Genomic DNA, 27,399 nt, shown 5'->3' with positions numbered 1-27,399 from the left:
AACCCCGTTAGAGGGGTTCCAGCGAGGTGCCAGCACCTGCGCGGCGCTGCCGGCAGCTCCACGGGGGCAGCCCTGCCTCATTCCCCCTCCAGCCACGGGGGATACGGCGCCAGCGCGGCCCCCAGGCGCGGGCGGGCGGCGCCCCTCATGCGGCCGGGCGGGGCCGCGCTCCCGGCATGCCCGAGGGGGACGCTCCGAGGGGGACGCTCCGAGGGTGGGTAGGTGGGCGGAGGGAAGGAGGGCGGGAGGGTGCGTGCCCACCCCGCCGCCGCCGGCGCTTCCCATTCCCAGGCGCTTCCCATTCCCACCCGACGCGGAAACCGGCGCGCAGGGCGCATGCGCGGGCGGCCGGGAGGGCGGGGGCCGGCGTTCAGCGGGGAGCGCTTCGGCCGCCGGTGCCGCCCGCACTCCGCGCTCCCGCCCGCCGCCGCTGCTGCCGCTACCCGGGACCGGCGGCCGCCGCCTCCGCGCAGAGCCCGCGCCCTCTCCCGCGCTGCGTCCTCCCGTCGTCCTGCCCCGCCATGAAGTTGAGCAGCCGTGGCCGGGGATGCTGCGCGGGCGGCAGCCGGGAGCGCGGGCCGCCGCCGCGCGCCCCTTCGTGCACCAGCTGCGCTTCAGCCCCCTGCAGAAAGCCAAGGTAGGGGCGTGCGGCCGCCGGGCCGCTCTTCGTCGCCGCCGCCGCCTCCTTCCGCGCGTCCCCCTCGGCGCACCGGCTGCCGGGCCGCGTCCTGCGGCGGGCGGGGGCTCCGCTCCGTGCCGGCGGCGCTTTGTGAGCCCGGAGCCGGGCAGCGGGCGGTGCTGGGCGTGTGCGAGGCGGCGGCCGGGGGCGGCCGTGCCCGGGCGGGCGGGCGGCAGGGAGAGAGGGAGTCTGGGGGCGGCCGTGATGCTCTAGTGCGGAGCGTGCGCCTCAACTTGAGCTCCCATGCTTTCTTCAAAGGAAAAAAAGAAAAAACAACTGTTGGTGTTTTTTTGTTTTGTTTGTTTTGGGGTTCCTTTTATGGGTTTTCTTGGCGTTTTGAGATTTGGGAGTTTTTTTCGGTTTTTCTGGTTTTCGGGTTTTTTTTTTAAATGGGGGGCGGGGGAGCAGCCCTACGAAGCCGCTCTTTTTCAGCGTTAAGGTAGGTATTAACCTGGGCCGAGGCATCCCGATGCGGCTGAAGTTTTGCCCCTGGATAAATAGTCCCTGCGGCGTAATTTAGGTATTGTATTGTGCAGGTAGCGGTGAGACTACAGGAGGCGGTATTAAAATGCAAATTTCCAGTTGCGTGGCTTTTTATTTCATTGTTTGGTTTTAGGGTTTTTTTTCCCCCCCTCCGTGCCTCTGCCTCGCCTCGCACGGTGAGCAGTAAGTGGTTGGGTATTCAGAGGGCATGGCCCTTGTCTTAGGCTTTCGGTAAGATCTGGGTCACTGGCTGGAGGAAGAAACACCGTCAGAGGCTCACCTAATGATGGGCTGGCCATTTCTGCCACTTCCATCACTGTAATGCTTCCTAATGCTGTTGTTTTGGGTGCCTGACAGCCTTCAGTACCTGTTAACATTGGAAATTATGATTCACTAATATTGAACCTCTTGGGTCAAGGCACTTTAGATCCAGATTTGATTTGCATTTGAATGAAGTTCGTTTTTGCATTGCCCTGTTGCTGCCCAGATGCTTAATACAAGATATGTATGGCCTGACTTGAAAAACATCAGAATGTGCCTCATGTTACTTATGGGGCAGCCAAGGAGTTTATAATATACTCAAGCAGAAAAGGTTTTCACTTTTTATTAAGTTGCCCAGTGTGTATTCATTGGTTGCTCATTAATTATTGCTTGAACTGGAAAAGGGAGAGAAGGTTTGTGTCATCTGCTTCATTTAGTTTTTATCTAGAGCTTCCTCAATAAATTGCATAGTTGTAAAGATTTCCTGTCCTTTCCAAACCATACTTTGTTCCTGAAGTCATGATTAATGCAGTTAATGAGGTAGAAGTCTTTCAGGGAGCAGAGAGAAGCAAAGATAGCACATGCTCATAAGGACTAGGATTGTCTCCAGTTATAACAACTAATGTTGCTTTCTGCCTGGCTATTTATAAAAAATTTTTAAAATACTGCTGGGAGAGGAAAGCAGACTCCATTTGACAGTTTTTGCAGTATTGAGTCTCACAGGAGCTACTAGCATTGTGGATATTAGTCCTGACAGACCTTGCGATGCTGTGTCAGGGAAGTGTCTGGTTGTAGAACACACCTGCGTTCTGCGTGGGCTGCCCTGTTCCTAGGTATGACAGGTGAGCTTTGCCAATGGATTTGAAGGATCCGTTGTTTTCAGTGAAGATGAGATGTGTTGAAACCGCTGTAGTTTGTCACAGTGCACAGGCCAAAGGAGCAGCCTCCTCACCAGACTGTGTCTCAGACTTGCTTTTTAAGCGAGCAGTCTTTCACTGACATACAGCAGCACAGAATTCTTTAACCCAACCTCCCTTCAGTCTTACTGTTGGAGTTTTATGCAGGAAAAAGCCCATAAGCTGGCATACAGAACTGTGGTAGGTTTTTTTTTCTTTGCCTTAGTCATGTTTTTCCAGCCTCTTCACTGATTAAAAGTTGTGCTTGAGACAGAAGCTGTTAAAGCAGCGCTGTGGAACTGCTCCACTTGAGAAGAAATGCTCCCCAGGTGAATTACAGAAGTGAGAATTCTCCTCCGAACAGCCTTGGAGAGCTGTGGAGCACTCGGTGTGAGCTATTGCAGCTGAACTCACTTCCTGTTCAGCTGCAGGCATGCACTGTGTCACAGGCTTTTCTGTCTGTCCTGTGAATCTAACGGGGTTCCTGGGATTGCACAGGCTATCGAGGAAGGTTAGGAATGTAGCTACACGAAGTAGGGAACCCAGGGGACTGGGAGACAAGACTGCTTTGTCCCGTGGTCTGGTGTCTGTTGCTGATGGTGTGCCAGATAGATAGCCCCATTATCTTTGCTACAACCTGGTCCTGCACTCTGCAAGAGGTTAGATTAGCTTTTTTATTCATTAGTGCAGCTCAGTAGATGCTTTTTAGCATGTTCCAGCCTGAGACTGTGGGAGTGAAAGAAAGGTAGAAAGTGAGAGGGTAAAACAACCACGAGGAGAAAGAACAACAGTACAGAGAGATCCTTTTGACCGTCAAGGAACTGCTCAAGTCATCTTTCACTGACTTTATAAAAACTGGGAGATTACAAGAGCATGAAAGCAGTAAGACCGTTTCAGAGCAGTCTCATCAGTAGAAATTATGGCTATTTTACTGTGATCTGAGTGACAGTAGGGGCCATTCTTGGAGCTACCTGTTTTTTTTCAGTACTATAATAAAAATATTCTTTCTGTGAGAAAGACGGACATGATTTTATTAACCATGGATTTTGTTCATGCTAACATCTTCTGGGCACCTGTCATGTAAGTCCAAGCTCTTGATTCTTGTTACCACTGCAGAGCAGGCAAAAGCTGTCAGTAAGCATCTGTAGCTTTTTTCCATGCTGCTTCAAAACATAATACAATGCCATTTTCCTTTCTTCCAGTGTTTCTGGCCCTTTTATTTCACCAGTACTGGTGTTCATTTGGTGCCTTAGTGAGCTGATTTGGCTCATTAAACCAGCATATCATTGTGTTTTTGTGTTCTGATTATTTTCTTTTGCTGGGATGGCTGTGTTTTTTCTCACTAATGAGCTATATTGGCTCACTGGTAGCTCACATAAGTGCTAGAGCTGACTCAGGGGGAGGATTGAGGAGAGAGTGAACAGGACCACTCTTTCACAGCAGCGATCTGTTAGATTGGCTTAGCTGCACAGGAAAATATATCCGGCTGTATTTATCTCCATGGATGTGTCTGCTGGGGAACTTGCAGAGTGGGGAAGTGGGTAGTGAGACAATGGTTGAGGGATTAATTTCTAGCTCCTGCACTGCTGTCTTTGGTGAGTTGAGCTATAGGGGTGATAATACTGAGGAAGTATAATATGTAATTTCTATCTGATAAGTGTAAAAGAAAAATCAAAACTTCTACTGTGTCAAATAGTATTTCCTTTCTCAGTGTTGTGACTGCTCCTTTGTAGCAAATCATGGAAATTTTGTTGGGAATAAACTTGTTTTAGTGATGTTTCTTATGGTGTTGGTAATTTCCAAGTTGCATTTTTTTTAGCTTCCCTGTGTATGAGAGCTGTGATACTGGTTTCCAAGATGGGAAACAGACCTAGAGAAGTAGAAACAGGGGTACTCTGTGATTTTCTTGCTCAGTGCTTAGGTACGCAGGACCTGATATTTTGGAGAACTTGAAACTTGAGTTCGTATTTTATACCTTCATTGTGAGGTCATACTTAAATCTGAATGCAGTCTCTCCAAACAAGGGGAACATATGATACCTATTTAATTTAAGTGACTTGCCTTACATCAGATTTAAGCCCTTCTGACGGAACAATGGAGATCGGTTTCCCAGGGCAGCCTTCCATTACAAGCTGTCCATAGGTCTTTCACAGTATATGCTGCAGCTCCTGAAAAACTGAGTTGGATGCTGTAGACCAAGTGTTAAGTAAGCTGCAGTCACCCCTCTTGAGATTTCTTTAGTCATGAGCTGAGCCCCTCAAAGTACACCTCTGGATGAACCTTTAAGAGTTTTTAAATCTATCTCAGATCACAGGTGTTCATGCATTACTTGTTGCCAAACAGAATTCGTAATTTTAATGGAAGACATGTCTCTGTGAACATCTCAAATATGTAGGAATGTGATCACCAAAATAGTGTCCACATAAGGTCAGAGCCTGAGTGTATGTCTCCTGCATTCTGGTCTCTGGCAGTGACGAGTGGGGACAGGATCTTCTCCCTTTTTGTCTGATGCTGACACTGTTGCTGTACATAGGTTTTACAGGATAGAAGCTTTCTTACCTGAGAGGATGTCTGAACGTAGATACAGACAGAACTACTTTTCAAATGTTAGCACCTTTCTTGATTCCTAACCTTCTTCAGGAGGTAGACATACTTTTCTCTCCTGCCAAATTTTTGTGTGAGCAGGTACTGAACTACTGCCTTCTAAAAAGAGGCTGGTGTCACAGCCAGACCCTGTACATTTGGAGCATTTGCTTCTTGCTGGCCATTACTATCCCTGCTGTCTCTGGAAGACCAAGAGGCCTTTTCTGCACATTTATGCCATCTTTTATAGCATTATGGATGCAACTGCTGCTTTCATTCTGTGACGTGGCACTAAAAGGATCATTGGTACAGAGAGTCAGGGGATGGAATACCTCACTACCAGTCACCTGCCATTCAGCTTTGCCCTCCAGTAGGAGAAGACTTGCAAGAGTGGGAGGGAGGGAGGAGGTGTGAATTCCAAAGGTCTATGTCCTCACCTGCATTTTGCTTCGCTTATTTCTTAGTGACTGGTCCTTCTCATCTTAGAAACTTAGAAGGCAGCTGCTCTCATCTCCAGAATGCTCCTCTGTTTGCTGCCAGACATGGTGGTCTTGTCTGTGGATGCAGTTGTGTGAGTTGGTGTAACTTTGGTGCTCATCTGACTGTTGTAGTGTGTGAAGTTTTTACTGGGTCATCTGGGAAACAAGCCTATCTAAGAAAAAGAAATTCCTTTTTCTGTCAGTTCTGCAAACTAAGGCAGAGTCTCCATAGGGACTGGAATCCTGTTCTGGAGAGTGAGATTGTGGTTGTTATGGGATGATGGTGCCAGCACTGTAAAATCCAACTGCAGTGGGCTGGTAGCTTAGGGCTTGAAAGTGATATCTTGGAGTGGTATCTCCCGCTGTGTGTTCCCTGCACCTACCCTTGATTTACAGATTTGTGCACCTACAGAGTGTGTTGGTTGTTGAGCTGTTTTGGGAAGTGAGAGGAAGTGGAGAGTGAGCTGCATGATGACTAGATCTGCATTGGGGAAGAGAAGAATATGGATTAATCTTTCCATAACAGCCTGGAGATGCATCAGATTAAGCACAACATGAGACAGCCCCTTATGCATTGTTACTCATCCTTGCCCAGCTATTGTGATATTGAAAAGTGTGCTTTTTTTAACCTTATCTGACATATCTGGAATTGAGTGGTATTCTGCTGTTTCTACCATTAGATATTTTTAAGTTAAGAAATGGTATCAGTTTATGGGAATCACTGACTTTTTCAGTCTGAAATTGTGTTGGAATAATGGTTTTTTATTATTATTTTTATTTTGCAGATTGCCTTCATGACGTTGACTCTGTTTCCTATCCGACTCTTTTTTGCTGCTTTTATGATGTTGCTGGCCTGGCCTTTTGCATTCATTGCTTCAATGGGATCTGATGAGCAAGAGCTTGAAAAGCCCCTCTCCTGGTGGCGAAAGTGAGTCACTGGTGTGGTGAAATACTGAGAGGATCATTATAAAGTTCAGCAGTTCAGAATAGAGGAGATGGGAAATACCTTTTACCTGTCTCAGAGGTCTACTCTTCTCTTCAAAATTAAAATATAAAAATTATTAAACACTTTCCTCAGCTGGGAAATTAGAAATGCCTCAACTCTTTGATTTGCCAGGTGGTCCAAGAATTACACTGGTAATCTCTGGCTTCTTGTCTTTATTGAGGAGGTAGTGTGAAGCTTTGTTGTGGCATCTTCCATTGCATTTATTCCTGTAATGTCAACTTCTGGTTATGAAGATTGACTCTATGGAATGTGCCCAGATTTCATATTCTGAATTGTTGTTTTAAACTGCTTCACCCCACCGTCTTCTACTCTGTGATGAACTGACAAAACTTGTGTTGATTCCCCGAGGGCTTGCCCATACTTTGGCGCTTATTGAAAGTCTGTGGTTGCTTTGATATTGCAATGCTAATTAAGGTAGAATGTAAGACAGTGTCCTCCCATCCATGAAAACTGCTATTTGAGGAGCAGGAAAGGAGGAGTGTATCACCTCTTCTATAGACAACTTTAAAATTGGGAGCTGGCACTAGCATGAAGGAAGCTCATTGTGTTTTGCATCACAGGAGGGAAGGAGGTTGAGAACCACTTTACATTTCATTTGGAGTGATATCAATACAATAACTAATGGAATAATTGGCTTCCTTCAGTCTTGCATACAGTTATTTTGAATCTTTTTAGATTCTCCCTTCCTTATTTGTTCCAATTTTCAGTGTTACCCTGCTCTCCAGCCTCCTATCCGTGTAAGTGTTACAATTTGTGGCGTTCAATTTTTGTGCTCTCTTGATTCAAAGTTTCTCTTTTCATGACTGTCAGTTTAAAAAGACAAAACTCCACAAAAAAACCTTTTCCACTCAAAAAAAAAAATCCACAAGAAACAAAAATCTTTAGGAGAAGATGGGGAAAGGGAAGAACGTAAAATATTTCCAGAGCTCTCATATGTATCCTGTAGGCCTTCCTGTATTTGGGACTTTCTGCCCTATATTCATCCCGTTTTGCTTGAGTAAATGTGAAATCAAGAATCAGGGTAAGTGCATTCTGGCAATATCCTAATAGCATGTTTCAGGGCTGAATTTATTAGAGCTTTTTAGGTGTTACTAGAAAACCTTATTAGGCCTTGTGTAGAAGAAACTTAACAGTCATAGTCTGAATTAAAATTAATGATGAACTAAATGACAGTCTTGGAGACTAGAATGAATTACTGTTCAGGTATAAGTGAAGCTGAACAGCATCTTACCTAAAAAGTGGTTTAAAATCAGCTGAGAAAGAGAAGAACAAAGTATGTGCAGTGCTCCAGCTCTGTTTTAAGCATTATATCCTATCTGAACTTTCATGCACGTAATTTTTCATTTTATTATTTTAAGGTGTTCCTGTGGCAACATAACTGTTTTCCCAACTCTTTACAGGATAGTGGATATTTTGCTGAAGGCAATAATGAGAATGATGTGGCTTGCTGGTGGATTCCACTGGATAAATGTAAAAGGCAGACGGGCATTGCCAGCAGAAGCAGCGATATTAACGGTGGCTCCCCACTCTTCCTACTTTGATGCCATTCCAGTAACCATGACCTTCGCCTCCATTGTGATGAAGGCAGAAAGCAAAGATATTCCTGTTTGGGGAAGTAAGTTGGTAGATACTTCATTTTTCAAGAACAATTTAAAAAAGATTGCTTAGGAATGTTCACTGGGTGTGTATGAGAAGGATTGAAAGAGAAAGGAAATTTTGCCATAATGTATGGTGAGAATTTTTTTTTTAAACTGGTCAACTCTGAATGTCAATTAAAAAAATTGGTGGGGAGGGGAATTTTCTTTTTCCACTTTCTCAGAAGTTGAATCCTTGTATGAAGTCAAAGCAATCCTGCAGAACTCGTGGTTTAATTTGCAGTGAACTTGTAACATTTTAAGACCTGCCAGATGGAAAAGCAAATTAGGATGGGGCTATGGAAGCAAAGACTGATGCTAGACAGAAAGTCTACAGAGGCTTGGTGCAAGTTGGGGTGCCCTCCCAGAAATGTGTTTTAGGAATGTGGTCTGCTCTGAACACTACCCTGCCTTGAGGGAGTGCTGCTAATCCTTCACACATCAATAAATTTGTTTCAGGCAGAGTGTGAGAGATGAGCATAAGAGCAGATTGGTGTGCACTTGGGTTTAGTCATGACAAAAGCAGATGCCTGAGTCAGTAGTGCTTGAATACTATCTTTGGAATTATTCATATATGTTCTCACAAATATTTGAGGGACACCTGTGATTTTTGGTGTATTTGTGACAGGCAAAAAATTGTGTAAGCTTTTGGGCTTGTAGACTTCTACCCAAAGTCTGTGTGGAAGCATTTTGGAGAAGCCCACCATGTTGTGTCTAGTGACTGGCAAAGTTCAAAGAATATCCCTGTGTCTCATTATGTAGATTTTGATGGGTAATATAAAAGTGACAAAAGATTTTACTTTGGCCACGGGTAGGACTCTTAAATGTAAAAGTCTAAACAAAAGTTTTGAGCTCCTTTGCAACTAAGTGGAATCAGGCTGTTGGTGCTGACATCCTTCTAAAATTTAATTAGACAATCTGTTTTTAAGGTCACATTCAAAACCAGAAGCTGAGACATGGCCACAAAGGATGAGTGGTTAGCTATGGAAGTTTCATTTAAGGAATCTTGTCATATAAGGGTCTGCCTGTATGAGGTAAAATTCAGGCCAGATCGGTAGTTGCATCTTAATCTTGTTGAATATCTTACTAGTGGCGTTTAGAAATTTGTGGCAGTGAAAAATCTATGTAAAAATGAATAGATGCTTTGAACCAAAAGGAAGAGGGTGCAGGCAGGCAGGCACGTGTTTCTGAAAACAAGTGTATGCAAACAACACTGTGTGAAAACAACAAGAAATTGAACTCCCTTGTTCAGTACTGAAAGAAGATACTGTTGTGAGACAGTATGTTGGCAGTCTTGTACAGCACAGGTGTATCCAGGCCAACTTGGGCTTTAGGAGCAGTCCAGACGTAGAAGCAGGGGCTGATTTATCTTCTTTCTCAGGTGACTCAGTTGACTGTTTAATAATTGCTGGCTCAGCAAAATAAAAGTAGTCTGTGTGGAGCTCCCTTTGATGTCAAGGTGGTCTGTCTGGAGGACCCAAATTAAATGGGGTAACTCCAGTCCATGTTGTGCTGCTGCAATGGGATGAAATGGCAGAATGGCATTTGACAGTGCTATAATGGCTACTGAAGTATCCCACATAGTAGAGTCAGTGGGAGCCAGGAGAATCTCTAGGGATATGGAGATTGTAGTTCCCCTGAATGTAGCACAAATAATGTGTATTAAGAAGATCGAATTATTTTCTAAATATCTAATTTAATTTTGAGGTAACTTTTACAGGATTCCGTTGAAAGTCTAGACTTCCTACAATAAATTTTAAAAATTACTCACTTCATTTAATTCATATGTGAGTACAACCAGTTACAGAAAAAGAGAACGTGTAGTGATTTGATGGAATATTACTGGAATGTTCAGTGCGGTCATATAAATGAATGTTTTGTCTTGTATAGCTGCATTTGCTTTATGCTGTGCAGCCACAAAAGTTATATGGTCACTTGTGAAACATTCACAAAAATGCGACAGAAGTGAGGCATACCAAAAGTCATAACTGGGATTGAGAGTTCAAAAACCATTTTTGTTTTTAGGGGTGGACTTTTGTATGAGCAACATTAATTACAGTAGTTTGGGATCTTTAGGTAAATGGACCTTAAGAGAGAGGTAGTAATCACTGTATTGATTAGTTTGGCTTAAAAATTAATTCCGGTAAAACTGTGATTTTTTCAAAATCTCTTACTGCTTTGAGAGAAGTTTTCTGTGAAGCAGATAGTGCTGACTATCCTCTCCTTTGATTAGTATTTTAATCCCAATGTTATTTACACCTCTCTACATGCACACACATAAAAAAATACATTTCATGTTATTGGACCACTAATATTTCTCTTGTGCTCATGTGATAGTGTGCTCATGTTTTTGTTGGATTGCCTGGTGAATTGTCAACACTCTAGATATTCATCCAGAATTTATCCCAGAGAGGTCAGAATCATGTTATGTGTTCGTCAGTTTTGTAAGTCCTGCAGGCTTGGTATACCATCTTCAGTAAGGTTTTGGAGCCAGTCACTAATGTTCCTAAACTTGTTGTCTCTTGAGTCTTGAGAATGGTTATTCTGAATCTTCTGGGAAGCTTTGAATAAAGTACGTTCATTTAGGTATCTGACCAGACTTAAATATGTTAAAAAGGAAGTGGCAGAAGAAATTTAAAGAATTTCCAAGGATGGGGACTTTAGGTGAAGAGTACATCCTCATCCTGTATATTCAAGTATGATATAAATAAATGGCTTTTTGATGTAATGACAGTGTTTATTAAGACATTGTACACTGTATACCAGAGGGATCAGGTGCTTTAGCAGGCACAAAATGGTCTGATTGCTAAATGGTTACTAAGATTGGTTCTGCAAGCATTTTAATAGGTTTCTGGAGCAGCTGCCTATATTATTGTACCCTTAGTTAGTCAGTCATGGAATATTAAGCTTCTGATCCACTTGAAAGTCCAGATGATTAAAAGCCTGTTCTTTATGGGATTGGAAGTACTCCACAACTGTATTTGTGTATGAGGGTTTTATTGCTGTCTAACTTGAAGGCAGCTCTCCTGGTTTGCAAAGTCCAATTTCAGAAGCAGACTTATGTCTTGTGACTCTACAGATATCTTCATCCTTTTAAGGAAAACAAAGAAAACCAGATTTAAAAATGCTCTTTGGTTCTGGGAGAAGAGTTATGAACTCTTCAGTCAGTGGTCAGTAGTGAAGAAAATTATCCATTTGGCACACACACAAGGTTAACAAACTCTGGGGAGGAACTGCTTGCCCAAATGTAAACAGTATTTCAATGATCATTAAAAAAAACCCAGTATCTGGAAAGTAGAGAATGCCAAACAGATGGAATATGTCATGATGCTGAAGGAAGATGAATGTTTCTATGCAATGACTTGCCAGAGTTTTGGTAGGCTGGAGATGTGAACTTTGCTGGACCGCTTCAGTCTTACAGTGGGAAAATGACATGAAGGATTCTGTTATACCTTAAATGGTCTGAAGAAGTCAGATCAATTTATCAGTACAGATCCTTAAACGTCTCTGTTTTGTCTACTGAATCCCACTTCAAGTCAGGACAAGGTTTGTGTGTAAATTTTGGATAGTTACACTTCACTGTCTTATTTTTGGCTGTTGAAGCAACCTGGATAAAAGTAGTTTTTCTTTGCTGCAAAGATTGGTCCTGCTGCAGAAATGATTCAGTAAGAAGGACAAGGAATTTATCAGTAAATATGAATTGATGGGGACTTCAGACCACTTTTATGATTTGAGCATTTTCAGTGGCCTGAACTTTTAGAAACTAAATATAAGTGAAAAGTTAATTTAAACTTTAGGCAACTTCTCAATATCTCTAACACCACTCTCTGTAAGAGAGGGAGTTGGTACCTGTGAAATGTACAGGATGATATGTTACCTTAGGTTTATAAAGGGGAAGAAGGTAATTGTGTTTGGCAGAACACAGCACAGCTACAGAGAAAGGGAGAATCATATAGTGCTATAAAACTATCAGTTCTGTTGTAGATGGTTTTTTCCACACCTAGTAAACGCGTGAAATTTCGTTCAAGCTCATTTTTTGAAAGTGCGTTATGGGCCTTTCTCAAGCATCATGACTAAAAGGTGAGAATAAAAGTAATTCAGGGCAAAGCATTTATGCTTGGGTAGCTGGCTATGTTTTCATCTCAAAACTTAAAAGGTGCCAAATTACCTACCAGCTCTGTTGTGCAACCTAATCCTTTAGTCCTGCATCCGAAGTGCCTCCCCACTCTTTCCATACAACACAAGGAAGAGAACTGTAGTAACCCCACAGTACTTTTGTGAGAATCTCACATTTAAACACTTATGAGATTTACTAAAGCAGTCCTTAAACTCCTTATGGAAAAACCTGTTCTAAGGTGAAGGCATTACAGATTTCTTCTCTTTTGTACACTGTAAATCAGGGGCTTGAACACTGAGATCACCAGGATGAATGCCAGCATCCTATGCTATGTTGGCATTGTAGCGTGCCTTGAGTACACACTTGAGCTCCCCATTTCTGAGCAGCATCTTGAGGTTGTTGCCAAGCTTATCCATTTCATCTTCTCCTTTAAAACACTCTGTTTCAAAATTCAGTATTTCCTTCAGACTGTGGGCACCCAGATGGTCCTGCAAGGTTTCAGTCTCACAGAAGCTCTCTGAGAGATTTAAAATATTTGCATTGTCACCTGTGTGTTATAGGTATGTGTTTATCATTTGGCTTGCAGTCCTGGAAAATTCTGTAAAAATTACTTCTCATTTAAACTGCTACTGGAATGCTTTTAAACCACCATTGCTAGTTAGTATCATTTATTGAAGTTACAAACTGCAGTATATAGGAAACCTTCAAACCAATACTGCTGCTTGCCTTAAATACTTTTAGATTGCCAGCAGAAAACTAAAACATAAAATCATGTCCTCATACAGGTGTTGCAGGTATCTCTGAGATAAAAAAGAAGTCTTTGTCCCTCAAGAAGTCCTTAAAGGAGGTGTGTCACGTTTTGAAAGACCAACCCAAATACCACAACTTTCTTCTGTTAAAGCTAAAGAGGACACCAGTTATTTACTTCCCACTGCTGATCTTTCCTTGTCCTATAGGCTGCATTGTTTCCTGCCTTTCTCTTTGGAAGCAGGGAGAAGAACTTTCCCATTAATGCTGCCTCCCATTCATTAATGCCATGAATACTTGGCATGCCTGCAGTCAGGTGGTCCATCTGCTAAGCATTTAGTCAAACTTGAAGAAGTTTTCTTCACATACATTTATCTTCAGTGGTTGATTCAGACTTGAGTCAAATAAGTATATATATTATTTGTAAGTCTGTATAGAAAGTAAGATACTACCACCAGCTTTACAAATCTCTTTTAGAGTATCATGACTATCATAACACTTCTTTGGTAAGAACAATGTAATTCCAAGTGCAAAAGTTCCTAATTTTGGTTGAATTACATTTGTGCATTGATACACCTTTGTGTATTTGGTGTGTATGCTTCTTGAGTTTTTCCATTTTTGAGGTCTCTGTGTCTATATGCACAGGAAGTAATTGTAAGAAAGCCTTAATGGTTTTCTTCCCCTATAACTTTCAGAATACTTTTGAGCCTCTTACAGGTTTCTTTTCTTCTTTTCTCTACAGAAAAGAGCAGTTTTCGTATTAGATGTTACTTCACTAGAAAAGTTGTGAGTTCGGAACTTTGTGAGTGTGTACATTTGAGTAAGGCAACTCTTGAAAACTAAGCCCAAGATAGAGCTTTTCAACCTTTATCCTTCATGGAATTTTGTACCCCTAAATACAGAATACACAACATGGTGACTGCTGGTAGAAAAATAACTGTATTTTTTCCATACTAGAAAAAAGCTGTGGAGTAAATACTGTAAAGTGGATATCCTGCTGTACAAGGCTGCTTGTACAGCTTACCTCCTGTTAAAAGCAAGCAGAGCCAGTTGTGCTGCCTCTGAAGGATTCTCCTGGAGTGTCAGGGGAATGTAGTAGTGGGGTTTTGTGTTGTTTAGGAGAGAGATGAAGTAAAAGCCTCAACTTCAGCATTCTCTGCTTTTACAGCTGTCACTTTGTTTGTTGCTGATTCTACAGTGGTGCAAATGTAACTGCCCACTCAAAAATGTGTGTATGGATACATGTTAGAAGAACCGTGTGTAGTGCCCCGTGTCTGTTCCATAACTTTTTGTGTTCTCTGGTGCCTTGTGGAGCCAGGGGTGATGTTGCCGGTATAAGTGGTTTGCTACAATACTTTCTGCTGTTGTGTGTTATACGGCACTTTGTGTCTTGAATTGAAACAAGGTTCCCTCACACATACCTGCCTGCAAAGAGAAACGGGAAATAATTTTTTCACTGCTGTTGTCCTAAGAAGTTTAAAGACGCCAGCTGTATGTGTTCAGCCTATGAGGAAGAAAGATGGGTTTTGCTTTTGCATTGTGCTGGTGCTGAAATTGATTGCATGGGAGTTACGGTTCTGAAATCAGTTGGAGCTGCCACCCTGCTATTAATTAAAGCAATACTGAGTTTTTGCAGGCTCTTTTTAAAAAGGCTGTTTCAGGCAACTTTCAGTTGGTTAGAATGTCTGTGGCATTCTGGCTGCCCTGAGAGACAGAGGTTTTAATGATTTAGCAGCACTATTTAAATTGCATATTAAATTCCTGTCTAAGACGGTAGAATACAGCATGTCAGCTGTCCTCAGGACTCCTTGTATGATTTGAAATTGGGAATGAGAGGGACTAAATGAAATGGGACTGACACTGCTAAAGAAAAAGCTGGAATAATGACACTCACAAGATCAATTTTGTGAATTGATGGATTCTCTGTCATTGCCCACTAGATTTGATAATTCAAGGGTGGTTTTAATGGATTGAGAGGAGCTGGGCAAGCACATTTTTCAGAATCTCTGAACACTTGAGGTGTGGTCTTCACTATCTGGTTACAGCCAGTCTTGGACTGTTAAATAGCTGAGCAGAGAAGGATATGATTATGTTCTGTTTATTGAACATGTTGCAGAGTTCTACTTGTTTCCTTTAGTTGCTCAGCATGCCAGCTGTCTGAAGCATTTTATGCTTTCACTTCTGGCCTGACTTCGCCTTAGTCCTGCCTATTCCTTTTATCACACACTACCCTAGGTACTGTTTCCCTGTGTTTCAACTTAACTTCTGACCACAGTCTCATCTTGCTTACCTATTTGGTATGTTTTTCAGCTTCTCTTTACAGACCTTTGGCCCTGCTCCTGACTTTCTTGCACAGGAGGACTTGGTACAGCCTTTGAATTTTCAGATTTGTGTGTTTACTGAACATGAAAATATGTGGTGAAAGTAAAAGTCTGTGTAACCTTATGCTCTGTTTTCAGAAGTGGTTAAGAAAAGTAAAAGTTAGCCTTCCCTTGGTGTGTATTTTCAGCTTTTTACTGATGACTGAGAGTTTCAAGTTCACTTAAAGTGTTGGACTTAACCACTAAGGGCCACTGGTAGCTGATGTCTCACAGGATCTTCAGTTTCTGTTTAATATTAAAACAAGGATTCCGTCAGCCTTTTTAGTCCAATGCCTACGGAAGTGAGGCTTAATGGAACTACCCTAATAGGCTAATTCAACAGGCAGGACAAATCCATAGAAAGCTTTCCGTTGCCTCTGTCTTTCAGCATACCAGAGTAGTTTTTCTTTGCATGGGGGTGTGTTCCTGTTTGTGGTGCTGGTCATTTGTAAGACAGCTCACCTGGTGTTCCTCTGGAGCTTAGTAGCATTACAGTAGCTTGCATTTGGGGAGGTTGTAACAGTAAAGCTCCCAAGTTTACCCATCTTGCCTGTACAGTTCTCAGACACTGATGACATCAGTGTAGTCTGATGTTTTCTGTCACAGTGCCCAAAGAAAAATCTGTCTGCCTGCTTAATTTCATGCGTGATAAATAAGACCCTGCTTGCAGCATGTCCTCAGAAAAGAGCCTGGGAGTTCTGGAATTATCTTATTCATTCCTTGGCCTGAAGTAACCTAAATTCTGTCATTTGGGCCTAATGTAAAAGAAACTTCCAAGTGAAGGCTGGGGATGTTGGATCTTTTGCTTTCCTTTACTTTATAATGTTTTTGCTATGGAGCAGTAAATTGCAGCAGTGCGGCAAACTCGGGAGTGGGATCACTAAGAAGAAAACAATTATGATACCAAGTATGGTTTCCCTTGTTATTTTTATTGCTAGTTCTGTGTTTGTGGGGTTTCCCCCCCCCATTATTTGTGCGTTAGTCTTTTTGTGGTTTGTTTTGGGGCTTTTTTTTTTGTTTTTACCTCACCTTGACAGTAACCCCAGCTGGCCAGAGATGATCTTTGCTCCCCTGACAGGCATTGTTCTGTAGATATTGTCTAAGAGCAGGCATGTAGGAAAAAGTACAAGAGTAAGGTGACTTTTCTGATACACTGTCTCCTGAGCTGTGGCAACTTGTGGGATAAGAGTAATATTTCAGAGGCTGGCTGAATGTTTGGGATCTTCCTGTAAGGTTTGACAGATTAGTTTCTCAGAACCTTCAGAATTGAACGATTTTGGTGAGTTAGTGGCTAAACTTCCAGTGGGATAACACCATAACCAGCAGCTTTTGCTGAGTACAGGGCTGTAATTCCTTACACTGTTTTTTTCTTCACACTTTAAGCACTGGCTGATCCGTTAATGTAGCAAGTCTATCCCTGACAAAAAGCAGATTATACAGTGTCAGTGAGCTCTTCTCACAGTGGCTGGAAAAATGAAAACTGTATTTGAGGCAAGTAGAATAGCTGATGTTTTAGTGACTCTTGAACCTTCAAGCAAGATTACGTGATAAAAAAAATTATTGAAAGGTTTTGGAAGACAACCTGCTTAAATAAAGGCATGAAGCACTATATTTGAAGGTGCTTCTCTTGTAGTGCTTTTGGACACTGCAAAAGAGCTGTATGGGCTTCTTATTATTTTTTAAGTATTCTTTGGTGTCCTTGTGACAGACATGCATGGAGGGTATCTTGTGGATTGATTTCTGATTTTTTGCTCATCTTGATTTTGTCTGGCTACATACAAGAGGTTTCCCACTGAGCCTGAAAGAGGATGTCTGAGATCTAATTCATCTGGTATGAGGAACAGGCAAATAAGTGACAGCTGAGAAAATGAGCATGCCTTTTCTGTTGACACTGATTCTTCACAAAAAATAACATCCGTGTATATAATATATCCTGGGTGCTGTACCTTTAGTGGAGCTGAGCTGTCATAGAAGACAAAAGCTCTAAAGACAGAGACAGTTTGACTGTTAGGATGTCTTTTACAAACACTTAGGTAGCAGGGAGATTCCTGCTGCTTTGCTGGTTTGGGAGTGGCTCTAGACTTTGTGATTTTTGTGGAGGGAGGAAATGGCCTATTCACAGCCACAGCTGCATTGTTGCAGAAAACTGCATAATATGTACCATCGTGTTTCACATTATCTGTGTTGTATGTATTGATCCGTTAAAAACTGCAAAGTGCCAAAATTTTGAAAACAGTTTTCCTCACAGAAACTTATGAAAATACTTCAATAAAGCTGCAATAATTCAGCTGAGTATTCAATTCTGCAGTGTAATATAGTAAAATAGTTATGTTCTTTTAACAAAAATTGTAGTCCAGAGCACTAATTGGTGGTGGGGTGGGAATGGGGATGTATGGAGGGGGTGGGGGATCTTTTTCAAGCAAAAGAAACATAAAGGCTGGTCCTTATTTTTGTTTTCCCTCCTCTTCAGCTCTGATTAAATATATCCGACCAGTATTTGTATCTCGGTCAGACCAGGATTCTCGCAGGAAAACTGTTGAAGAGATAAAGAGGCGTGCCCAGTCTGATGGTAAATGGCCACAGGTACTGTATTCTGCTTCTCTGAAGAGATGCTATTTGGCATTTCCAGGCTTTGGATATGCGCTTTGCTTTCTTCATTGTGGGTGGTTTTAGATGGTTTGGGGTGGTGTGCATGTGTATGAAATTTCCCCCACCCCCTTCTTCTAGAAGATAAAAGGTAAGATTTTCATCTATCTCTCATTGCATTGTTTTGAGGGAAACTGGGTAAGTACATGGCTAGACAGCTTTTAGGTGGTACTAAATGGACAGACCACAGCAGGTGAGGAAGGCCTCCAAGAGGAAAGAAATTGTGTGCTCGGCAGAATACCTGGGAAAGTACCGTGTGTTCTTGCCGTTTGCAAGATTTTGGCATTGCTATTATTGGAGATGTGATGCTGGGAAAGGCAGCCCAAAAAATTTGGATGTTCCAATAACCACCTCTGTTAAAACACCTGATGAAAACATGGATAGAACAAATGGCTCAGGGCTTTTTTCTGCCCCTTAAATCTGGCTATTTATAATGTGCCTTGAAAGAGAGCAATGGGAAGGAAAGAATAATATATAAGATCTCAGATTCCTAGACGCTTGTGATTATTTTGGAAATTTGAGGCATTCCTGTGATTATTTTTTTTTTTGAGATTAGTGTTCTGTTTATTTTTTGTGAGATTATTGCTGCTAACAGTACCTCTGTGTACTGGAGGTACTGCAAAAATGTTCTAAACAGCTATAAACAATGTGATAGATGATTTATAGCTTTTGCATCATGACTTTCATCATTAGATTTCAAAGCAAGCTAGGACAGAGTGGGCAATAAAACTAGTAATGTTAGTTCCAGTCCATTGATTTGTTACCTTATAATATGGATTTGGGGCTGGGCTTTGTTTATTTGTTTTTGTACAGTCTACCCTCTTCTGCTGAATTGGTTCAACTTAATCGTTTTTGCTTTTTTTTTTTTTTTTTTTAGAATTCTGTTCAGGTATTTTCAGTCTCTGGCTGGGCATCTGTGCACATACCAAGTAACAGCAAAGAGAAAACTGTTTTTTCTTAGCCCATAAGCAGGAATTTTGTTCTGGTACACAACGGACTATGATACTTTTTCTAGGACCAAAATCTATGAGTGAAAATACTCATACTTAACAAGTGTTTCTGATCATTGTCAGTGTTCCAATAAATGGAATTATTATTAGAGGGTGAGAAAGAGGCAAAATCACAGATAAAGAAAAATATTTTTCCTATTAAGGTAGAACTTTACTTGACATCTTCAGCAGCATTTTTTTTTTTACTCTAACTGAACTGTTTTTCCCTGAGAACATTTTTGCTGTAATCAGTTAATAACAGCTTTGAAAATATGTATTTATAAATAAATTCACATTGAAATAGTTCTTAAAAGTCAACTTTTTTTTTTACTTCAAGATAATGATATTCCCAGAGGGCACTTGCACAAACCGATCCTGTCTAATTACATTCAAACCTGGTAGGTATTATGCTCATTTCTCTGTTCTCTACAGAATGTCCTTGTATCTTCATTTTCTGAAATACCAGTTGCATTTTAATTTGCTTGCTGTTGCAGAAGTTGAGTTAAAAACCTTGCAATAGGGTGAAATTAGAATATAAATTTTGATGCTACAGGAAGATTGTAATTCTACTGTTGAACAAAACAGTTTCAATAATTCAGGTTTTTTCTTGGCTTCTGAGATGCATATGAACTGAAGGAGTAATGTATCTTCCTGAGTTTGTGTCTTTTTGCTTTTTTTTTTCCCCCTTACCCCCTCCATTTCCTATTTTGGGTCTGTCATGCAGCATTTAGATACTCACTGCTACCTTAAGCTTTGTGGTATATCTATTTCAGGCTGCCCAGCATTTGTTGCTCTGTTGTATCTGGCTGATCCCTCTCTAACTCTTCTGTGGAGTTGCATTTTGGTGAAAAGTGCATGAAAATGTTTCCCATGTAACACTGTTACAGAGGCTGCCATTTTTTACAATTTTTACTTAACATCTATGTTCTAAGCTCTTTTCAGTAGGATCACCCTTTTAGTTTATCAGATTAGTAGAGGGTGTAACACTGAAAATTGATACAGCTGTAAACTGCATTTCCAGTAGGGACAAATGCCAGTACTGCAGTAAACCACTAGTCTTTAATGTAAACTTTATCACATAGGCAGGGAGATGGTCAATAAAGAAGCTTCAGTGAGCAAGGCTGCTGTGAATGTGTTTTTGGACTTAGTTTTCTGCCTAGTTTCTGGTCTTACTGTGTGTTTTGTTTGGCTTGCAATTTAAATATCACTTAGAATATCATGCAGTGAGTCAGCACTGTGGTTCCTTGCACTGATTCATTTGGCAGAAGGTATCTCAGACTTTTCTCTCAGCTCTTACCTTTCTAGATGACAGAATGGTATTAGGGAAACACCTACTTCTGTAGCTCTTTGCTCTCCTCTCTTCACCTGAATCCTGGCCATGCTTTGAAAGCTAGCCTGAATCCTTCTTGTGAAGCCCTGATTTCCTGCTCTCCCTCTGTGCCATAGACATTCCAGACACCATGTATTTCATCTTTACATTCTCACTCTGTCTTCCTCTGCTCTGCTGTAGTGCATGCTGCTGTCTACCTCTTGACTGTCTCACTTTTCCTGCTGAAACCTGCATCTGTATCCATCCACCCTTCCAGAAATCCTTTGCTTCAAAAGTCCTCAGTTGTATCATGTTACTTTAGCTCTCTGTTCAAGTTATTTCTATCAGGATGCCTTTCCCCATTCTGGTAACATGGCCTGTGCTCCTTGCTCTTACTGCACATTTTCTTGGTTTTGTGTTTGTGTTTAAATGGTAGTGTTGTCATCTACCACTCAGCTTTTGTCAGCTTTGGATTATTTCAAAAGTTGCTTAGACTGTTCTTTGAGACTGAGCAGAAGGTACTGCTGGCCTCCAAATCTCTTAAGGATTCTATACAGACCACCTTAATTTAAAGATGTTTATACTCCATAAACAATTATTCCTTTTAAGTCTCAACAGTTATTTTGTAAAGCAAATGTTATGCTGGAAATGCAGTGTATTTCAATTACTCAGTTCTTTATTTTAATTGGAATATTAGAGAGACTATAGTAAATTGTCAAGAATAACATAATTTGAGGGAAATCTTAACTTCTTAATGAGAAAAAGAGATATTAAGAGAAGTCTTGGGCAAGTTACTTACCATACTTACACAATCTTTGTATTAGAAACCAAGAAAATGCTTAGCAAATGACATAGAACTTGTGCTGCTTATTTATCAGAACTGTAATTTTCCCATGAAGTGAAGCAATGCTTCTGAATAATAGCTCTAGTTCAATTTGTAACTATTAGTTTTCCCATAGCTACAGAATAGAAGTGACATTAATTCTGTTATTTCAGAGATGACAAATTGCCTATAAATTATTGTTATTCTGATAAAAATAGAAAGCTTCTTTTATGTAAGAAAGCCCAAGGTCTTTACCAAAAATATTGTTGACCACAGGGAATAAATTAATTTAACCATCTTCTGCATGCTCATTTTTTTATATTCATTTATTGAGCTGAATTTGGTACTAAGCTTTGACTTGTGTAAGTAACAATATGTGTAAGTGGTAGAGGATAATTTAGATAATGTAAGCAAACATTTTTAATTAGCTGTCTGCTGAAGAGGAGGATATACATTGTCATTCTCCAGGGCTTGCTTTTTTGATTACTTTTGAGGCTACTTTGAGATTCTGTTTTTTCACCATCAACTACTTCCTATAAGTCTGTTAGTTATATGATTTTTTTCTTGCTGCAGTAAATTTCTTCTCGACCAAAATGCACTGTAAATCAATTATGTATTGTATGTGCCTTCTAGGAGCGTTTATTCCTGGGGTTCCTGTACAGCCAGTGGTTTTACGTTATCCAAACAAACTGGTAAGTTCAGCTTGCAGTGTCCTTGGAATTCAGGGTATTTTCATTGAAGTGCATTGGCCCTTGTGTAACCTTTTAGGTTTAAAAATTCAAAAATCATTATTAAGTTATTGTTAGTTAAGCATTTATTCATTAAGCCTCAAGCAGTATTAGGGAGTTTTAACTGAGACAGTTTAAATGTTTCTGCTTTGAAAGTTGTTCAGGTTGTTACAAGAAGTACTCGACAAATGATGAGACAAATGGCAGTTTTTGTCCAGGATCTGTGTTTCTAAGCGCTCCCTGTTCCTGCAGTGTTTGCTGGAGAGTTTTCTTAATGTCATTTATTGCTGGAAAGTGTTTCTTCATCTCCTGCCTTCGGGGGTGTTAGTCATGAATTACTGTGACTGGATGAATGGTATAGGATAATATGTTGAGGACCTCTGCACCTTTAAAAAGTATCATCTTGTCTGTTTTACATTCACCATGCCCTTGGCTAAGCAATTAGCTAATTTTGACTAGTCTTCCAATGTAAATTATATTCAGGTAAAATGCAGATTATTGCATGTTTATTTACAATATCTGAAGTTTGTCCCCTTCTGAAGTGGAAGTTACTTAGGGAGGGTATGAAGAGTGTCAGAAGTAAAATAAGGACCACCTAGTCTCTTTTACTGGTGCATGTCACATCAGAAGATCTCTGACTAGCCCATTAACACGCCCTTGTTCTAAGAAAGAATTTTGTTTCTTCTTGGTACCTGAGTAGCTTACAAATATTTCCATCCACTGTTCTTTCTGTCATTTACACGGGAAACATAAAACATAGGCTTGATTCAAAAAAGGATCCAAGCAAAGTTAATATACACAGACCACCATTTGCTCTTGTCTGAGTCGAGGTGGAATGGCAATCAAATAGTTTGCAGTAACAAACCCAAAAATTATCTTGGCAGATGCTGTGACAAGAGTAGCAGCGTGACATAGTATCAAGTGCATTGTAGCAGGCTGCCTGGGACTTTTCATTGACATAATTGTTATATTTTCAGGAAGAAAGATTCTTTTCTAAAAATAGTTTGAAGTTTTGATGGCACTGCCATTTAAAATGGCAGACGTGCTGTGACTTATGTCATATTAATATACCTTGTAACTTTTTGTAAATGTTAAGCCCATAGCAATATAAAGCTATCAAATGTTGCTTTGTAAATATCTTCAAAATCCGGGTGCATGCTGAAATGTCATGGTTGCCTGTAGTACATAATATTCGATGTTTGTAAACCAATAGTGAATGTTCCTAACACTTTACTAACAGAAATTTGTGAGCTTCTAATGTTGAAGTAAAACAATATAAATGTAAATTAAAATCTTCATAATTTTTATATTAGTGCAAAAATGTCATAAAAGAAATTCTAAGTAGTTATATAGATATCCATTGTGAGCTGGCATGAGTCTGTGTATGGGACTTAAGTTTTTCCTACTATTTTTACTTTCTGTAAAACACTTCATTTTCAGTGCCTTACTGAGTCATTTAACCTCCTATGATCTAATTCCTAGAGACCTTCCAAACATCTAAGCATTAATGACAGGAGTGATAATTTCTATTACTGCTTTATTTTTACATTAGCTTGGGGGTTGCAGAAGAGTTGCATCAGGGTTAGAAGGAGGAGAGGCAGAAGGAATATGATGTGGTACATGAAGGTGAGGTTTATTTTGGTTAGGAATACAGAGTTAGATTATTTTGTTTCAATTATTGAGCTGTTCCTATCTCAACCTACAAGTCAAGGCTTACCTTTTCTTCCCAATTCTCCTGCCCACCCTGGGGGAGGAGGGGGAAGCGAGCAAGCAGCTGTGTGGTACTTAGTTGCCAGCTGGGATTAAACCACAACACATGTAAGATCAGAGTAGGGAATGAGAATTGGTTTTCATATACTAAGATAACATTTTTAGCAAACTTTAAATGTCTCTGGCTTTCTATTTGTTGTGTTGTTTGACTGATGCATATTATAATTTTAGGTTTAGAAAGGAACTTCTTAAGATCTTCGCTTAGCCAGTGGACTCCAGATATACATTGTGTCCAGTCACCCCACTGTGTTTTGCTTGAAGTGCTTGTTCTGATCCATGCTCAGAGCTTTGAGTTCCACAGTATAGATGAGAACAGTCTTGGATTTGAGTGCACCTGGCTGTTTTGAGAGGCTTTTTGAGATCAGAGCCTGGGGTAAATGTAGTAGGTGTCTGCACTCTGGACTGTATATTTCATTGTAGTCTGTTGAGAAGCTAGGGAAAGCACTACTCTCTGCAGTGGGCTGAAACATGGCAAATGTGAAGAAGTAAATTCAGGTTTTTTCTAGCAAATAAATCTAGCTCTGGTTGCTGTGAAGAGCTCTGTGTTTTATATTTTTTATAGAGTTGCTCCCTGAATAGCAGTCATCTTGGGGCTTGTCACTATTTGTATTACATGACATCTCTGGTCCTGTATCAGTGATTTTTAATAGTAATATTTTAATATGTTTCTCTTCTTGATGCATGAGCAGAAAGAAATTTCTAAGACTTAAAATGTTGTTTACACCTGATATTCCAAATTTTGCTACTGGTTGTCTAGGTTGGTAATATTTTAGGTATTGGATGCCTGAGAGCTATTACCTATATTCTAATTTAAATAAATGCTCTAATGTCTTCACCCATAGGTTCTCTACTGCAATCCTTTTTACAAATTTTTTACTTCTTTCCCTTGTTTCTTCATTTGAAATTTCTGTCAGAGTGCTGTTACTTAGGAAATTATGAAAATATATAAACTATATACCTGTTTAAATATCATAGACCCATTTGAAATGTATTTTATGTCCATATGCCTTCCACCAGTAACTGTGTTATTTGATAAGTGGTTTGGCAGCAGCTCTTGTACACTTTTGGTATATCAGGGTTAACTGAACCTGTAAAACACAGCCAATCTCCTGTTTGAAGGTTGGCATATGATTCTCAGTATATTCTTGTGCCAAATACAAATTCTCTGGAAGATGACTCTTCTGCCTGTTTCTCCCGTGCTGAGTGGAAATAACAGAGGGGATAACATTCAAGGTCAGGTTGGATGGAGCTCTGGCCAACAGGATGTAGTTGAAGATGTCCCTGCTCGTTGCAGGGGAGTTGAAATAGATAGCCTTAAAAGGTCCCTTCCAACCAAGCTATTGTATCATTTTATGTACTTCCACACAATTTAAAGTATTCATTACTTGGATACAATCATTTCAAAGAACAGAGTCAACGAGAATGTTGTCCAGAAGCGTAAGCTGGTAACTGTAATAAATATAAAAGGTAAGTTAGTTATGTAAGGAAAATCCTACTTCCCTTTGTACGCTTGTTGCTTTTATCATAAAGATATTGGCTATGCTGGTAGGAGTCTCCTATAACATGGATCTGCCTCTTGCAGATCAGAATCCCTTTTTCCCCATGCCATTTCCCTGGCCATTATCCCTGATGCATCCTGATGTTTTGGTGAAAAAAAGCATGCCTGTCAACTATGACATTTGGATTGGGAATTTCTTGCAGGATTGTTGATGGCTTACTTGAGTTTGACTTGGCAGCTAGGCAGCATGAGGCTGGATTCTGAAAATACCTGTGCACTGTTCAATGATCCAGACACTTTCATGGAGATCACATTTTTCTTTATCTCACTCTGTGCCTTTGCAATTTAGAGAGCTGAGTTGGAGATGTGTAGTGCTTGGTGCTCCATAAGGCAGATTTAGTCTCTAGATAAGTTATCAGCTATCTACACTGGTTTCTCATGGTTTGTAATGAAAGTTCCTTGTGGGAAAAAGACAAAAACCATAATATGTTTACTTGGAGTGTTATCAGAGACATCAAAACAGCCAGAAACTGTGTAGCAGTAAAACTATGCACATTATAGTTCTAAAATACCACTACATGGAGCTGGGGTTTTTAAATGCGGGTAAATTGATTGCTACAGATAGACTCATCCTTTATCATATTTCGTTTGATTGAAAATAATTGTTAAATGTCGAGTTTTAAATTTTTAGTGTATTTTTATGACATACTGACCCTATTCCCTAAGCTGTTGTTCTATCATTAATTGCATTTTTCACCTTTTATGGATGGGTTTGCTTTCTTTTATTTTCACTTTAGGTGGCCTTTTGCTCTAAATGATAATTAAAACGTGAGATTAACTTATTTTTTCATGGTCATGGCACATGTGATCACCTGAAATCTCTAGAATGGGTTTGGATGGTAGCATAGAACTGAACTGGAACATGCTCAGTAGGTTGGAAAAAATATCTTTCTGATCAGGTCTTTCAGAAACCTGAATTCAATGAGTCCTCTTGTCTTTACATTAATGACTTGAACTCTTTTTCCCAGTTAGAACAGAACTAATTTTTAGGTTTTTAGATTCTTTTTTTGTACACTTAAATCACATCTCCAAGTGATGCAGGTTTTTTTCTGTGCTGTTTCTTAATATTAGTTTAAAATGGGATGATTTTTACCATCGTATTCCTACCTGTTATATATTGCTTTACAGGTCTCTGTTCCCTTTTTGCTATTTGCATCTTGTTCACTTCTTTTACTGTGCTTTGTCCTCTTAGTGTTTCACACAGTGTTCATTTTGGCCATAGAGCTGTATGAAAGATGGGCCGATTACTAACAGGGTTAAGAACTTTTGCAAAGAGAGCATAGAAGTTTCCATGAAAGCTTCTTAGTAATATATTGTCAGTTATGCTGTGTGCAATGTAAAAAATGAAAGCACAATAATTAATTGCAAATGTCACACTTCTTTTCTTAGGACACAATCACATGGACGTGGCAAGGGCCAGGAGCGTAAGTGGTTAATGTTTTATTGCTTTCCTCACTTAGTGTTTATTTATATGGCTTATATGCATATATAGTCAACCAGTTGCTGGTTATTTGATTATTTTTTTGTATTAATTTATCTTTTATCTATTATTCTCTAATTATACTAATAGTCATTAAGCGGAATCCAGGTGTAAATAATGTACTTCAGCTGCTATGATTCTCTTGGTTTGCAGGAAGAATTTTAGGTTTTTATTTCAAATTATTTTCTTTTAGCCAAGTGCCTGAAGTAAAACAACTTGCTTCTGCTCTACACCTGCAAGTTGATTTGGTATCTTACTGTATAAAATCTCTGGCTGTTGTTTGAAATTGGTCTACTCTCACAAATACAGTTGACCCACTCAAAGAATTTGGAGATACTGTTTCCATTATCTTGTCTGAGTATAATTTCGACCTTTTTTTAAAACAAAATGTTATTCTAGAGGTTCTTTAGCAAATTCATGTAATATAAGATATTTTAAAAAACAGTTCTTGCTTGTTTAAAAAAATGTTAAGCATTATTTTCTCATTGAGATTTGAATAAAAATTTCAAAATATTTAGATCAAGAGGAAAACAGCAAATTTTGAACCCTAGTTAAAGGAGTGTTGGCTTCTGTGTTGTTTTGATTGTCCCATGTGACATCCTATATTTCAGTAATAATGAGGAAACCATGGGGATTAGCCAAGATTCAAGTAATTTAGAATTTTGTCAATTAAGTTTTGCACTTACGAACCAGGTCTAATTAAGGACGTGATTTTGAGACTTGAGGAAATCATCAATCACTTGCAGAGGTTCAGCTTACAAATTATTTGTCACTTTGGAAGTAGATGAGTCCATGGTTGTGTATAATGTAAACAGATGCTGCAGCATTTGCTGCATAAAGAGATTTCTCAT

The 27,399-nt window shown here is 40.1% G+C and overlaps 1 protein-coding gene across 1 annotated transcript in view; it reads left to right on the top strand.

Annotated features, from left to right (window-relative positions):
- Window positions 1–378: 378 nt before the first annotated feature.
- The window catches only part of LPCAT1 (lysophosphatidylcholine acyltransferase 1), a 59,264-nt gene continuing 32,243 nt past the window's right edge, over window positions 379–27,399 (top strand). Inside the window, exons 1-7 of the mRNA XM_030966175.1 lie at window positions 379–637; window positions 6,167–6,309; window positions 7,788–8,002; window positions 17,716–17,828; window positions 19,218–19,278; window positions 21,646–21,704; window positions 26,458–26,492. Of these exons, the coding sequence (XP_030822035.1) occupies window positions 548–637; window positions 6,167–6,309; window positions 7,788–8,002; window positions 17,716–17,828; window positions 19,218–19,278; window positions 21,646–21,704; window positions 26,458–26,492 (716 nt within the window). The 5' untranslated portion in view covers window positions 379–547. The remainder of the gene's footprint in view (window positions 638–6,166; window positions 6,310–7,787; window positions 8,003–17,715; window positions 17,829–19,217; window positions 19,279–21,645; window positions 21,705–26,457; window positions 26,493–27,399) is intronic.

The sequence above is a fragment of the Camarhynchus parvulus genome, chromosome 2 (genome assembly GCF_901933205.1).
Source record: "Camarhynchus parvulus chromosome 2, STF_HiC, whole genome shotgun sequence".
In the NCBI taxonomy this organism is placed as follows: domain Eukaryota; kingdom Metazoa; phylum Chordata; class Aves; order Passeriformes; family Thraupidae; genus Camarhynchus; species Camarhynchus parvulus.
This window is presented reverse-complemented; position numbering and strand designations above follow the sequence as displayed.